The 16,750-nt window shown below is 31.6% G+C and overlaps 1 protein-coding gene and 2 pseudogenes across 1 annotated transcript; 1 reads left to right on the top strand and 2 right to left on the bottom strand.

The window, feature by feature from the left end:
* Positions 1 to 548: 548 nt before the first annotated feature.
* Positions 549 to 1,955, bottom strand: LOC149495187 (anthocyanidin 3-O-glucosyltransferase 7 pseudogene; annotated as a pseudogene).
* A 2,706-nt stretch (positions 1,956 to 4,661) lies between these two features.
* Positions 4,662 to 5,839, bottom strand: LOC149495186 (flavonoid 3-O-glucosyltransferase-like). Its single transcript, XM_089722569.1, has 2 exons — positions 5,245 to 5,839; positions 4,662 to 5,089 (listed from the first exon to the last, which is right to left on the bottom strand). The coding sequence occupies exons 1-2, from the start codon at positions 5,837 to 5,839 to the stop codon at positions 4,662 to 4,664; spliced, it is 1,023 nt and encodes a 340-aa protein (XP_089578695.1).
* Positions 5,840 to 8,344: 2,505 nt separating this feature from the next.
* LOC119370340 (anthocyanidin 3-O-glucosyltransferase 7 pseudogene) lies at positions 8,345 to 9,538 on the top strand (annotated as a pseudogene).
* The last annotated feature ends 7,212 nt before the right edge of the window (positions 9,539 to 16,750 follow it).

Here is a 16,750-nt window from a genome sequence, read left to right as displayed (position 1 = left end):
AAAAAATAAATTCATAGCCATAATTGCTGAAATTACAAAAATTGTCAAAGATTAGGACTTCTTTTTATCATTTAGTCTAATAATTATACCCTCAACCCCACACTCCTGCAATTTTGCATTTATATGATTATCTGCCAGACCCACAAACAATTGTACCCACCATGTGTTTTTTTTTTTTTTTTTTTTGATAAGGACAGGCACCATGCGCTACAAACACATCACGCAAGAAACGGATAATATTATGTTCTCAAATATTTATCACATTTGTGAATTTCATAAATAATAAATTATTTTTTTCATTTTTGCCATTAATAATGATTGTTTTAATTTCTGACAGTAATATAGACAAATTAAAGAAATATAGTCAATTCACTCAATAATTGCTTACATTAGGTATGAAAATTGCATAAGAAAAATATTTGCATGAGACACATATCTTAAGTAGCAACCATGGCCCTCTGTTCATTTATTTATGTAGCACTATATATATATATATATATATATATATATATATATATATATATGCATGCACATATAAAATAAGATCTTTAGCCACTGATTAAGTGCAACAGAGTCTTTCGATTCTTAGCAGCAACACCATCAGGACCATCAGCTTCGATCAAAACTTGTCTAAGTTCCTTACAAGCCTGTCTCATTTTCTTCTCTTTTTCCTGCTCAAAAACCATTTCCAAGCACTTAACAATTCCACTTTTAGTAATAACCCTACCTTCAACTCTCACAGCAACCCCCCACACCTCCTCTGCAACTTTTGCATTTATATGATTATCTGCCCAAACTGACCTACAAATCATTGGCACTCCGCCCAATATACTCTCCCACATAGAATTATACCCACCATGGTTTACAAACACACCAACTGAACCATGTTGCAGAATCTCTCTCTGTGGTGCCCAAGAAACCACCATTCCTTTCTCTTTTGTTCTTTCAAGAAACCCTTCTGGAAGATTTTCTTTGCATTTGTCTTTAAGAGACCAGAGAAATGGCTTACCGCTATATTCAATTGCTTCCGCTAGTGCCATTAACTCTTCACTACCCAATTCTACAACAGTTCCAAAAGATACATAGACAACAGAACCAACTTTTTGTCTATCGAGCCATGAAAATAAACAACCTGCAGAAGTAGAACCACCATCATTCTCCTGTGTAATCGATAAAGTTAAGCAACCTATGTAGAGTAAGTTCTTAACTTTTGATTTTAGATAATTTGTGAGAGGAATTGGGTTTAGTTCTTCATAGGTATTCAACAAAAGAGCTTTTGCTTGTGGTAGTTTTTGTGCCATACGATATAAATATGGCACAAGTTCATTACTTGGCTTGCTTAAATGTATTTCATGGGGTAAATCTTTAAAGGGTAGAGAAGATAATCCAGGAATAACATCAACACGATCATTTTCGCTTTTAGCATTAGCGAAAAGCTTTTGAATTTTATCCATTTCAAAATAGCAAACAAGATCATTTGGATGAGGTACCGTAAAGGCTATCCATGGAACATTCATATCCTCCGCCATTTTTCCCAGCGGAGAACAGATAACAGCATCCGTCATTATGCAAGTAACTTCCCGCCGGCTACCGGTTGTTCTCTCGGTGTCCGCCAGCACTTCTTCAATACGGTGTTCGAAGTTGTACGGTAACTGTTCGAGGAAATGCCTGACTTCCACGGCATGATCTATTGTTAAGTGATTAACTCCTTCCGGAATGCCATCGTCTACGTCGTAGGACATTAGGTTAGTTGGTAATGGAGAGTTCTTTTGAGATGACTTGATAATGGAGTTTGTTTTCGGTAAGCTGAAGAAAGAAAACTGAGTTTGAGGAGCTTCTGTGGCTAATTTACGAACTAAGTTGAAGAAACCTAATGGATGGCTACTAAATGGCCATGTGCACACAGCTACATGACTTGCTGCTATTTGTGGCGATGAGCTTTGGGTTGATGGCATTGTGAAGAGAGATTTGGGAAATAAGATAGAAAGATTTTTTTTTTTTTTTTTTTTTGTCTTTTCCTTTTGGTTTCGCTCTTAGTTTTTGTTCTTGTTTGAAATGGTATTGATTGCATTTTATACAGGGATCTATACTCTGTAGTAGCTAACTTTCTCAACCTCCGTTCGTTAGTTTGACTAAGCAAACTTAGTTTAGGTAATAAACTCTATTATGCATTTGCTGAGCAACCTCCATAACATACCTAACTAATATGAATTAAACTAAAAACAAGTTTATTTATGCAGGTGCATATTAACGTGTTAAATAGTAGCAATCGTAATCGATGAATAGTTCAATGCAAAAGAATCGATTTTCATGAATGAATGCCACCGCTCCTTAATGGGACTGACCTGATTTGAGCAGAATTTAGTCCTAACTTAGTTGGTTAGAGATATCTATGATTATACTAAAAAAGAAAAAAAACAGGAGCAAGCAATTGTATGAGAAAAATAATATTATTAAAGAAAGCTTGATCTTTTAAGCAATATTCGGGAGTGAATAGAGAAAACTGAGTTGGAACTGTTACCCTCCATAATGGGTGTTTGTAGAACTCGAATCCGAATTAGTCAGCTGTGCCGGATACCGGATGATTTAAAAAAAAAAAAAGAAAAGAAAACTTGATTTTAGCTTATCCTAAAATATACTTGTAATTCTTTAATCTTTGCTCTCCATTTTAAAAGGGAAAAAAAAAAAAAGGAAAGAAAGCTTGATTAACATAGAAAATTCATATTTTATGTTAATTTCTAAGAAACAATTAATATAGAGAATAATAAATTAATATATATATATATATATATATATATATATATATATATATATATATATATATATATATATATATATTGAAATAGTAAAATGGGAAGAATTATTTTATATAAATAGTAAAATTTTATTTATCTTTAATAAGAACAAAGATTATAACAAGGATTATAAATTAACATTATCCTCGTTTTAAGTTTCAATATGTCTCTCTATAATTTTTTTTTTTTTTTTTTACAACTCGAACTTCTGACCTTAATAAGAAGAATAGACAATTTTTTTCTTAAGTATATAATAATTATATAATTATCCACAATTGGAGTGTTCTTCCTTGCTAATAAAAACTCTTTTTTTTTTTTGGCTTACTTATGTAAACCAAAATAAAATCTGCATAACATTATTGGATGTTTTTTATTAAATGGTGATCAAATTTTTGCATAATATTTATACTTAAGTTCTCATAAACAAATAAAAAGAATCATATTTTTGACAATTTGGATATATTATTAATTATATTTAATATTTAAAATTAATAAATGAATTCAATCCCATAAATGCTCATCTTCTCATTTTCCATCCTTTTCTTTTCTTTTCTTTTCTTTTCTCTCCCCCCTCTCTTTCCTCTTCTTTTTCTATCTTTCCTCTCCATCTTCTAATTCTTCTTCTTCCTCTCATCCCTATCTCTTTATTTTCATTATTTTTTCTCTTTATGTAAATATATTTTAGATTTTATTACAATATGAATATTCGTTTGTAAATGGAATTCTAAATAGAATTGATTCAACAAACTTGTCAAATTTAACCAGTTTACTAATTAGTATTTCAACTTAATTCAAAGTAAAATTTCAATCTATTTTCAATATCTTTCTTTTGGCCAAGTAAGATTTTCTCTTGTAATAAGTTTTTATTGAATTGAAAAAGATAATACATCATAAAATTGCAGGAAACATGGCTTCTTCGATGATCATTAGAACATGGCTTTCTGCACTGCGTGTCACGAACGATGATTTCCTCATTACATTTCAAATTCAAAATGAAAATTTCCCGTAACATAACCATAAATCATAAAGGCCATCAAGAGAACAAATAAGGACAAACCCCAATATATTAACACCCCATATCTCCCTGGGCGTGGGAGATAGTTTGATAACTGGCGGCCAAAAAGCGGCAGCCCTATCAAAGATTACGATCCTTCTTCTTGGCAGTTCTAGAACTAATGAACGAACCGTTGATCCATTCTGATGCTTTATAATGTCATTTTTTGAACTACCTTTTTCAGATTTTCTTGCCTGAACATTTCTCTTTTGTGGGACGTTCTCTGGTTTGGGATCTTGGACAGTCCTGCTTGGAGGGTCTTGGCTATTTTCCTCTTGTGAAACGAAATCTGGTTGTTTTATGACATCCATCTTCTGCTGTTACACATTGTGGGTGCCAACATTTAGGGTTAGCACAAACTACCTGGGAAGGATGAACCCAATAAGGGTTCATCAAGCACGGGTTCCCACACATAGGATTCACCATGTAAGGGTTTCCCCAAATATAAGGGTTTAAACCATGAGGGTTCCAGGACTGAGGTCCTACGCTGTAAACCATTTGCTGGCTCGTGTACTGTGAATTTTCAGCTTGTGTACTGCCACCAGATGCATTCCCCACCTGGGAATTTTCTCCTCCATGAGCATTTCTTGTTTGTGCATCGCCTGCCCCTGGGATATTCATCTGCGATTGATCACTTGAACTTGATCCTCGGGTACTGTCATCCCCTTGAACCATTTTTGGCACGCAATTACCTAAAAATGGCTAGTTTCTTTTTTTCAACTCTTTTTTGCTTGGCTTAATAACAAGAGAATGAGCATTCCTTATATAGTGCAAATTGCAATTTGGAATTCGTATTAGAAAATGCTTCTAGCTTAGGTCCATTTAAATATTTTAAGTAGACAGCTGAAATGTGACCTACAAATCACTGGCACTCCACCCAATGTACTCTCCTGCAATGAATGATACCCTCCATGGTTTACAAACACACCAACTGAACCATGTTGCAGAATCTCTCTCTGTGGTGCCCAAGAAACCACCATTCCTTTCTCTTTTGTTCTTTCAAGAAACCCTTCTGTAAGATTTTCTTTGCATTTGTCTTTAAGATACCAGAGAAATGGCTTGCCACTAAATTCAATTGCTTCAGCTAATGCCATTAACTCTTCACTATCCAATTCTACAACTGTTCCAAAAGATATATAGACAACAGAACCAACTTTTTGTCTATCGAGCCATGAAAATAAACAACCTGCAGAAGTTGAACTACCATCATTCTCCTGTGTAATCGATGAAGTTAAGCAACCTATTTAGAGTAAGTTCTTAACTTTTGATTTTAGATAATTTGTGAGAGGAATTGGGTTTAGTTCTTCATAGGTATTCAACAAAAGAGCTTTTGCTTGTGGTAGTTTTTGTGCCATACGATATAAATATAGCACAAGTTCATTACTTGGCTTGCTTAAATGTATTTCATGGGGTAAATCTTTAAAGGTAAGGAAGATAATCCAGGAATAACATCTACATGATCATTTTCGCTTTTAGCATTAGCGAAAAGCTTTTGAATTTTATCCATCTCAAAATAGCAAACAAGATCATTTGGATGAGGTACCATAAAGGCTATCCATGGAACATTCATATCCTCCGCCATTTTTCCAAGCGGAGAACAGATAACAGCATCCGTCATTATGCAAGTAACTTCCCGCCGGCTACCGGTTGTTCTCTCGGTGTCCGCCAGCACTTCTTCAATGCGGCGTTCGAAGTTGTACGGTAACCGTTCGACGAAATGCCTGAATTCTTCGCCATGATCTATTGTCAAGTGATTAACTCCTTTTGGAATCCTATCGTCTACATCGTAGGACTTCAGGTTGGTTGGTAGAAGAAAGGTCTTTTGAGATGACTTGATAATGGAGTTGGTTTTTGCTAAGCTGAGGAAGGAAAACTGAATTTGAGGAGCTTCTGTTGCTAATTGACGTGCTAAGTTGAAGAAAGCTAAGAGATGGCTACTAAATGGCCAAGTGCATTTGGCTAGTGGTGATGAGCATTTGGCTAGTGGCATTTTGAAGAGAGATTTCCTTTTTTTTTTTTTTTTTTGTTTTTTTGGTTCTCTTGGTTTCTCTCTCAGTTCTTGTTCTTTTTTGCAATGGTGTTGATTGAGTTTATAGAGGGATCTCTAATACTTGACTTTCTCAACCGTGCGTTTATCAATTTAACTAGGCAAAAATGAACTTTATCGTTACTAAACCTTCAAGCATGCTAAAAACTATACCAGCAATTTACTGCATGATTACTATATACTAAAAATTTTGTGTTTATTCTGGTTGGTTTTCTCGTAACTTGTAGGACACGTGGGAGTGGAAAGTTTTGAGTTTTGAGTCCTCACAGTTGCAAAAAGTTATAGCCATATGGTGAAAATTTTTCAAAGCGAATGACTACCCATACTATATTCTCACAATATTATTTCAGTTCATTGAGCCTCGCTCATTTTAAAAACAAAATTGTTCTAGAAATTAACAAGTTTTGCTGATGTTTTTGAAGTTTTTAATATCCTTTTATTGAAATCAACTTGTCTTGTACTTATGATAAGAGCATCAGAACATGTACAAACCAATCTGATTGAATCTTTTGGTAGACCATGTAAGTAAATATTATTTAAAAAGAAGAAAGATTTATACTATTATTTGAGTTTGAATAATATAAAAATTTTATTATTAATGTTTTAACCCATAAGATGAAAATGTGTAATATGAGCTTACTTGAGTTTAGATTAATCAATACTAAAAGGTTAATACTAACCAATTAGCTAGCTAGTTGATATTTACTCGACGTGATATTCTAGAAATTCTATATAAATAGAGAGACTAGCCATAAAGACGGATTCATTCATTGTATATTCCATCTTTTGTTCTATTATTTTCTCTTTCTCCAAGACTTTGAGTATTCAAGATTTGTGTCAAGATTCAAGGAAGCCGCCTAAACCAATCATTAACTAGTTTTTATTTCTAAACTCTTTTCTTGTTTTATTTTCTATATTCATGTTGATTATGAGAATATTTACAACTTTAATTGAGTTTTATTTAATTACTATGTTGAACTAAAACTTTCATACTATAGATTTGATATAACTTAATTTTGATTCCAATTTATAATATTATATTTGCTTTTTCTTGTTCATGATATAATTTATTATTGAACTTAATGCTTCCAGACAAATTTTTTCCCTGGATTGATTTATTTCACTAATCACTATCAGGAGAAGGGTTTTTTATATGAATAGGGTAATAAATTATATGAGAATAATAACTTGATGCGGAAGCTATATGGTTTGACTCATGGGGGGTTTTCATAAGTTAATGACCTTAGGTTATGAATTCATAAACAAACCATAAAACTTAATGATTTAATTCATGTTTGATTGCGATATTAAAAGATAAGTAATTAGACCGGGTTAAAATAGCTGACAATATATCGGGATATTTCCCCTACTTAAAAAATTAAAATTGATTATCAAACTAATAAAATAAATTAGATAGAATTAAGTAAAGTCAAAATCCCTAGTAGCTTTAAATCATTGATTTTTTTTCGTCAAATATTGTTGCTTGATTTTTTTGTTCTCTTTTATTTGTTTAATTTAATTTTTTAAAATAAATCCCTTTATTGCCGTTTAAATAATAATAAATTAACATAATTTTGGTACTTGATATATAATTTTCATGAAAATGATACTCAACTCATTCTATATTACTTATTACGATTTTCATATACTTGCAAAAAATCTCTCCACGTCTGTATATTGACTTTGTATTAAAACAAATATATTTTAATTAAGAAGTTGGGAATTTCTAATTAATGGTGAATTTTAGTTGTATGTTTTGACTAAAACACCCTTATTTCCCATGCCAACAAACAAATTAAATCTTGGATCCCATCCTTCTTTACCAACCCCGTCAGTCATCTGTCACCATCTTTTGATACTAATTAAAACTCCCTTTACATTATTAATTTATTTACTTTATACCCTTTTAGACAATGACTACACAAAACGGGTTATCAATTTTAATCCCACCAACTTAATTAATTACTAAAAAATCGGATTTAGCACCTTTTTCTTTTTAAAAATTTTGACTTTGGGTTTTTTTTTTCATGTTATAGTCGGCAAATTCCAAATCACTGTTAGTCACACTAAGGAACGGAGGTTGAGAAAGTTAGCTACTACAGAATATAGATCCCTCTATAAAATGCAATCAATACCATTTCAAACAAGAACAAAAACTAAGAGCGAAACCAAAAGGAAAAGACCAAAAAATAAAAAAAAAATCTTCCTTTCTTATTTCCCTAATCTCTCTTCACAATGCCATTAACACAAAGCTCATCACCACAAATTGCAGCAAGTCATGTAGCTGTGTGCACATGGCCATTTAGTAGCCATCCAATAGCTTTCTTCAACTTAGTTCGTAAATTAGCCACAGAAGCGTCTCAAACTCAGTTTTCTTTCTTCAGCTTACCGAAAACAAACTCCATTATCTAGTCATCTCAAAAGAACTCTCCATTACCAGCCAAACTCATGTCCTACGACGTAGACGATGGCATTCCGGAAGGAGTTAATCACTTAACAATAGATCATGCCGTGAAAGTCCGGCATTTCCTCAAACAGTTACCGTACAACTTCGAACGCCGTATTGAAGAAGTGCTGGCGGACACCGAGAGAACAACCGGTAGCCGGCGGGAAGTTACTTGCATAATGACGGATGCTGTTATCTGTTCTCCGCTTGGAAAAATGGCGGAGGATATGAATGTTCCATGGATAGCCTTTATGGTACCTCATCCAAATGATCTTGTTTGCTGTTTTGAAATGGATAAAATTCAAAAGCTTTTCGCTAATGCTAAAAACGAAAATGATCATCTAGATGTTATTCCTGGATTATCTTCTCTACCCTTTAAAGATTTACCCCTTGAAATACATTTAAGCGAGCCAAGTAATGAACTTGTGCCATATTTATATCGTATGGCACAAAAACTACCACAAGCAAAAGCTCTTTTGTTGAATACCTATGAAGAACTAAACCCAATTCCTCTCACAAATTATCTAAAATTAAGAGTTAAGAACTTACTCTACATTGGTTGCTCAACTTTATCGATTACACAGGAGAATGATGGTAGTTCTACTTCTACAGGTTGTTTATTTTCATGGCTCGATAGACAAAAAGTTAGTTCTGTTGTCTATATATCTTTTGGAACAGTTGTAGAATTGGGTAGTGAAGAGTTAATGGCACTAGCGGAAGCAATTGAATATAGCGGTAAGCCATTTCTCTGGTCTCTTAAAGACAAATGCAAAGAAAATCTTCCAGAAGGGTTTCTTGAAAGAACAAAAGAGAAAGGAATGGTGGTTTCTTGGGCACCACAGAGAGAGATTCTGCAACATGGTTCAGTTGGTGTGTTTGTAAACCATGGTGGGTATAATTCTATGTGGGAGAGTATATTGGGCGGAGTGCCAATGATTTGTAGGTCAGTTTGGGCAGATAATCATATAAATGCAAAAGTTGCAGAGGAGGTGTGGGGGGTTGCTGTGAGAGTTGAAGGTAGGGTTATTACTAAAAGTGGAATTGTTAAGTGCTTGGAAATGGTTTTTGAGCAGGAAAAAGCGAAGAAAATGAGACAGGCTTGTAATGAACTTAGACAAGTTTTGATCGAAGCTGATGGTCCTGATGGTGTTGCTGCTAAGAATCGAAAGACTCTGTTGCACTTAATCAGTGGCTAAAGATCTTATTTTATATGTGCATATATATATAGTGCTATATAAATAAATAAACAGAGGTCCATGGTTGCTACTTAAGATATGTGCCTCATGCAAATATTTTTCATATGCAATTTTTATACGTAATGTAAGCAAGCTTGTGTAAGTTTCTTGAGAAAATTCGGATAAATTTTATTTTGAATACTTTTTTTTTGAAAGGGAATTTTTTTGAATACTTATACAAGATAAAGAAAATTAATCAACTTTGCAAATGAATACAAAAAATTAAATTAATTTTAAATTTTATTATTTTTGTTAATTACAATTATAAACCAAACTGAAAAATTAAAAACTGAAGTTGCTTTTTTTTTTTTTTTTAAACCAAACTGCAACTAAACTATATATGAAATTAAATTAAACCAGTTGATTTCCATTCAAAAAAAAAATAAAAAATAAACCAGTTGATTGATTCAATTTCAACAAATTAACTTAACCAAACTAAAAACTGAAATCTAAATCATTGAAATTATAAATTGAAACCAAATCGATTAATAAAAACTAAATTAGATCAATTTCACTACAAAAAAAAAAAAAAAAAACGCCGAATTGCGACCAATTTTTGCGACCGACTGAAATCAGTCGCAATTTTGCAACCGATTTGCGACCTATAGACAAATAGTCGCAGATTTTAGCACTGAAAATTCTCGCGAGTTTGGTTTTCAGTTTGCGATCCTTGTACTATGGATTTTGCGACCAATTTGCGACTACGTATTTTTCCGTCGCAAAATTGCGCGCTTCAAAATTAGGAATAAGTTCTGAGACCGATTATTTGCGACATAATTGCGACCGATTATTTGCGACCAACATTTGGAGTCTCAAATCGGTTGCAATTTTGTCTCGAAGTAAAACGACGTCGCAGAATAAAAATTTGCGATCGATTAGTCGGTCGCAAAATTTAGGGCTTTAAACGTCAGACGCCCTCCTTTTTCTTTCTTCTTCTTTCTTCTTCTTTCTTTCTTCTCCTTCTCCTCTCCTCTCCTCCGTCCGCAGCACCACTCCAGCCCCTCCTGACACCGCTCTAGCCCGCCTGACGCCGCCACCGCCGCTCCATTGCAGATCCGGTCACTCCTCAACGCCGTTCGCCACCGTTTTGAGGTAATTAGTTTTGCAATTTATTTTTTTTCGATTTTTTTTTTTTTTTTTTTTGCGATTTATGTGCTTTTTGCAATTTATTATTATTGTTACTGTTAATATTATTATTATTATTATTATTATTATTATTATTATTATTATTATTATTATTATTATTGTTAATGTTGTTGTTATTATTATTATTATTATTATTATTGTATTAAATTGTTGCTGTTATTATTATTATTATTATTATTATTATTATTATTATTATTCTTATTATCATTATTATTATATTATTATTATTATTATTATTATTATTATTATTCTATTATTATTATTGTTAATGTTTAATTATTATTATTATATATTGTTATTGTTGTTGTGTTGTGTTGTTATTATTATATTATTATTATTATTCTTATATTGTTATTGTTATTGTTATTAAATTGCTACTGTTATTATTATTATTATTTTATTATTATTATTTTCTATGTATTTGTTCTGTTATTATTATTATTCTTTATTATTATTATTATTATTATTATTGTTCTTTTTTCTTCTTCCTCTTGTTCTTGTTTATTTGTTTATTGTTCTTGTTGTTGTTCTTCTTCTTCTTCTTCTTCTTGTTGTTGTTGTTGTTGTTATTCCCTTGTTCCTCTTCTTCTTGTTCTTCTTATTTTCTTCTTCTCTTTTCTTCTTCTTCTGCTTCTTATTATTCTTGTTTTTGTTCTTGTTATTGTTCTTGTTCTTCTTATTATTATTATTATTTTATGTATATTTTTCGTGACCAAGGAATTAAAATCAAATTTAAAAAGATTTAATGTTAAACACTGAAAATCAAATCAAGAGTAATATTCAAATAAAAGTGGCAATATGCTGTATATTAGAAAATGACATGCAAAATACTGAAATTGTTTATTTATTAATTTAATTATAATTTTTAGTCCTGTATATGATTCATTATAATCACAGAATTACAAGTTTGATCATGCAAATAAATAATTTTAATTTAATTATTATAATAATTATGATTTAGTTTAAGTATGAGAGAAGCATGCAATAGTAGCTGGAACGGCACGGCACGTCGTGGGAAACGAAATTTTAGCACCATATAATTACTTGTAGGGATTATTTAATATATAGTTTGAGATTAATTTAGATTTAATTACATGGCCTTCGGTAATAAATAATGCACCTAGCTAGCTACCTATATTACCTTAAAGGGTTGACTATTATTAGCTAGAGAATAGAGAGATCTGTAATGCTTAGATCATAAAAATAGACTTTAGTGTTATTTATCAATTATTCTAATGATAAATTTATATTTTTTAGACTTGATTGATTTCTAATTATCTGTGTAGAGAGAAAAAACACTGGGCATCATACAGTAACATGACATCATCTCATCTCATCTTATATAGCCAATTTAATTTAAATTATTTTAGCGCTTTAATAGCTGAAATTGAAATCTGAAAAAGGCTATACTTTAATGCATGTAGTTCTTAATATTATTTCAACTACGAAGTTTCTTTAATCTAGAACCCACCTGGCTTTAATAAATTTTAAAAAAATATAATAGTATATTTTGACAGGAAATAAGGAATTTTTTTCCTATGGTCAAAACCCAAGGGTGTGGTTAAGCTTAAAGATGTTCAAAATTTTCAATGAAGGGTGGGTATTAGTTCAGATAAGGTTAAAAGTCTAACACAAACTTCTTTTATGTGTTTAGACTTTTTTTTTTATTATTATTTTATTTTAATGGTTTCAGCTAATCCAGAAGCATAATGTGCTCAATGCTCATTGGGTTTTGTGGGCTACTTTAACCAGCAAAATTTCAATTTTTTTTTTTTTTTTATTTGGGATTTACTAATTTGAAATCATTCAAGTTCTGTGAGTAAAACTATTGCATAGTTTATTATTGGTTTGGCTTTCAACATGGTTAGTGGAAACAACACTTGATGGTGGAGGATTCTCTTCCTTTTGGTCATGATGAAAGGGGGATTATGAGAAATTTTATTTATGGAGAAAGAGAGAACATGTGATAACCCTAATTTCAGTTCAAATTGAACTGAAATTGAAATTGTTAGTTCTCATTCAATTTTCTAATTTAAGAAATCGGAACCATATTTATTGAAAATTGACATATTTTAAATCAGTGTTTAACATTAAATCTTTTTAAATTATTAAATCTTTTTAAATTGACTTACACATGAATTCAAACTCTTGATTTTAATTTCTAAGATTACGATCTAATCTAAATTTGACCACTTATTGTATGTTTTCCGTGACCACTTATTATTATTCTAAGATTACAATCTATTCTTTATTTTATACTACAGCTCGGGAGCGTCTTATTTCTTCTCAGACTGATGAATCTGAAGCTGAGTCAAGAATTGATGAGGTAGCACTTTATCTCGAGGCTGTAGGGGGCGAGAAGAAGAGGAAGGTATACGGCATCGGGTCTCAGACATCACAGCTTTACTGCGGCTCAGCAGCTCACGCTTTTACAGTCAGCGCAGGACCACAGCCTGAGCACACTGCCGAGCAGTTTACTAAATTATGGGCTAGTGTTGATGATCAGCAGAGGCAGATTGCAGAGCTTAGAGCGCATGTGATGCAGCTGTCCGGTGAGCCCGGTGCTAGTACTTCTTCCTCTAATCCTGCGCCTGCTACAGATCGAAATGTTTCGACGTCTCAGCAGCAGCCACTACTGACTTCTGATCCCGATGCTGCAGACTATACCTTGGTCACCCCTCCTGGAACTACAGCACATCCAGCAGATACTTCTCCCGACGATCCGACATCGGATCGTGCAGATGAGCAGCCGCGTAGATTTGATTTTGGACCTTTTTAGTTTTTTATTTGTACTTTGATATTTTGTTCAGTACAATAAAAATTACATTTTTATATTGTTCTTGAATTGCGTGTGTGATATATATATATGTATGTCAATTTTCACAGATGCGAAAAAATTATAGTTTCGTAATAATATTTAATTTTTTTTCGTTTTTTTCAATTTTGCGACCGATTTACTACCAAAAATTAAAATTTTAAATTTACAATTTACGACCGAATTTTAAAATTGCGACGGATTTTTTCTGCGACCAATTTGCGACAAAGTTTCCAAATGAAACACGACCAACATTTTGGACCGATTATTCAAGTTTGCGACCGATTATATCGGTCGCTAATTTGCGACCGAAGAGAACATCGGTTGCAAAAAGCTTTGCGACGAGCGATTTTGCGACCGATATATATCGGTTTCAGATCAGTCGCTAATTGAAATTAGAGACCAATTTTTGGCATTTTGCGACCGATTGGTCTGTCGCAAAATGCCGATTTTTTTGTGGTGTTTGATTCGAGTTTAATCCAATTTTTCTCCCTCTTACTCAAATCAATTGTAATTATTAGCTTTAGGTAAAGAAAAGAATTAATCATTCATTTTTCTAAACGAGGGCATTTCATTGTATCTATAAAGATCTAACTCTTTTCATATAAAAAAATTCGAATCGGTAAGAATGACAAAGGTATATGAAATAATAGTCATTTTATTTTTAATTTAAAAGTTTTTTATAGTCCAAAATATTGCGGCCAAAAAAATTAGTTGAGGAAAATAAAGGGGAATGATCATTTTGCATTGTTCAAAATTAGAGAGAAAAATTAATTAAAAATGAACTAAATTTTGTTCCGCTCACAATATACAAATCTCTTTAAATTAAATAGAAAACGAAACACGCAAGCTATAACCCAGTGGATGGCATGGCGGGAGTAGGATGGCTGGTTAGAGATGGCAAGGGGAGGTGTGTTGGTGGCCGACTGCAGAAGCTGGATAGGGTGGTGAGTGCTCTGATGGAAGAGACGACAGGGATCAAGGAAGCTCTAAGTTGGTTGAAAACACGATAACAAAATATTCCGTTGACGGTGGAGAGTGACAGTTCTTGGTCATTCAGGCGTCAAACACAAGTCAATATTAATTTTATTATGTTAATTATTACAGCTGATTGTAAAACTTTTTACTAAAGAGTCCAGGCACCCACATGGCGACCGGACCTGAAACAAATCTTCACCGTCGTAACTTCATAATTTTTGGTGCTCTATTTTAACTTTATTTACGAGAAAAATACTTAATTTTCTTCTTCTTCATTCTTTTTAAGTTAACCATGTTAGACTATGAAATTTTCTACTCCCGTCTCATTTTATTTGTATGACTTGAAATAATATGCATATTAAGAATTTAGCCAACAAAAGTTATTTTACAATTTTTTACCCTTAACTTCAAGAAATTGAATATTTCTAATAATGTAACTTTTCATGAATATAATTCTAGAAATATTAAATCATCATATTTCGCTGGCAATAAAAAATTTCAAGAAAGGAAAATATATATATATATATATATATATTCTGCAAGAATTAATTACATGTCATGTGATGCTATTCCTATGATGGCAACATTTATATATAAAGACTTTTTTTTTTTTTTTTTTTTGAAAGGATATATAAAGACTTTGAGAAATGTTGAACATCAAGATCTGGAATATTTATATATATATATATATATATATATTATCTATTCAGTTATTTAATTATTTTTAGAAAGTCAAGTCTACATTTATATGTATAAATTAATATTTTCACTCTAAGCAACAAGCACATGCCAATAATTATATTTTGAGTAACTATGTCAATTTGAACACTTTTAACTTTTCATAAGAATTAAAAAAAATATTGAACAATGCTTAAGTGATTTTTTTTACTCTAATTTTTTTTCAACGATTATTTCTTTACTTTTTTAATATGAGCGTATTCTCGTTTTAAATTTCAATGTCTTTCTATAATTTTTTTTTTTTTTTTTTTTTACAAATCGAACCTCTAACCTTAATAAGAAGAATAGACAATTTTTTTTCTTAAGTATATAATAATTATATAATTATTCTATCCACAATTGAGCAAATTGAACAAATTCACCGTATAATTCTACAATATTTTGTCTAACTTCATGCAATACTATATTTATATTAACACTATCTTCTATATGAAGATTTAATAATTTATAATAAATAGTCGAATATTCAGATAAAATTTCAATTTTACATCTAGGATCAAACACACAAGCAACAAAATAAAGGGGTGGTATATTTTTAAAATAAAATAACCAATTTTTTTTCATTGAAATAACGCAATCTTGTAATAAGAGTTCTTTTTATAGTATTTCTTGGTACTCTTTTAGCAGAAGGATTTAAAGCTTTTTGACAGTATTGATTAAAACCTACCTTTTCACCAAAACTAAAAGATCAATGTTCCATAGAAATCATTTTTGCTAATTCTTCTTTTTGTTGTTTTTTAGAATATTGAAATAAAGAAATGTTAAAAGATGCGTACCTGGATTGTTTGAATTTATAATATTTTTCACAATAATTGCAAATTACATCGAATATTTTGTCACCTTTAAATTTCTTCTTGAAATGAATGGCGAATATGTCGGAACTTTATCTTGCTCTTCAAAGAAGTTGTGTACCTTACTCTTGCTCTTCCTCTTGTTGTAATTGCTCATCATTAAATTCAAATTCTTGAGTTGAAATTTTTAAATTTTCATTTGGATACCACTCAAGATTATATTGGTTGGGAGTGAAATCAAAGATGTCGTTTGTAGGGATAGAAGAATATTGCGTTTTTCCAATCGTTCCCTTGCCCTTAGCGGAACTTGATTTTCCTCCGCTTGCCATTTAGGTCTTCGGTTCCAATTCTAGTTTGGACCGGTTTTGATTCCAGTTCAGACCGGTTCCGGTTTTGAGAACCATAATTTGGCAATGTCTATTTCTTTCTAACTTCAATTCTGATGGAATACGAGCTCCCTCTTAATACTCTCGAATCATATAGAATGTAAAGGTTTTTTTATCCTTTTATCAAGTGCGCTTCTTCTCCATCTCATTTAATAATGCAAGCAAAATTAATGATTGAAGGCATAAAAAATTTCTGAAGGTAGAGGCATATTTATATATATAGCCTTTCAACTTCTTTTAGTTAGAAAAGGTAGAAGAAAAACTTCAAAACACAAAACTTACAAAATAAAGTTAAAACAAACCTTGTTCATAATATTAT

The sequence above is a fragment of the Jatropha curcas genome, chromosome 6, assembly GCF_041381405.1.
Source record: "Jatropha curcas cultivar XTBG-Jc1 chromosome 6, XTBG_Jcur_1.0, whole genome shotgun sequence".
In the NCBI taxonomy this organism is placed as follows: Eukaryota; Viridiplantae; Streptophyta; class Magnoliopsida; order Malpighiales; family Euphorbiaceae; genus Jatropha; species Jatropha curcas.
This window is presented reverse-complemented; position numbering and strand designations above follow the sequence as displayed.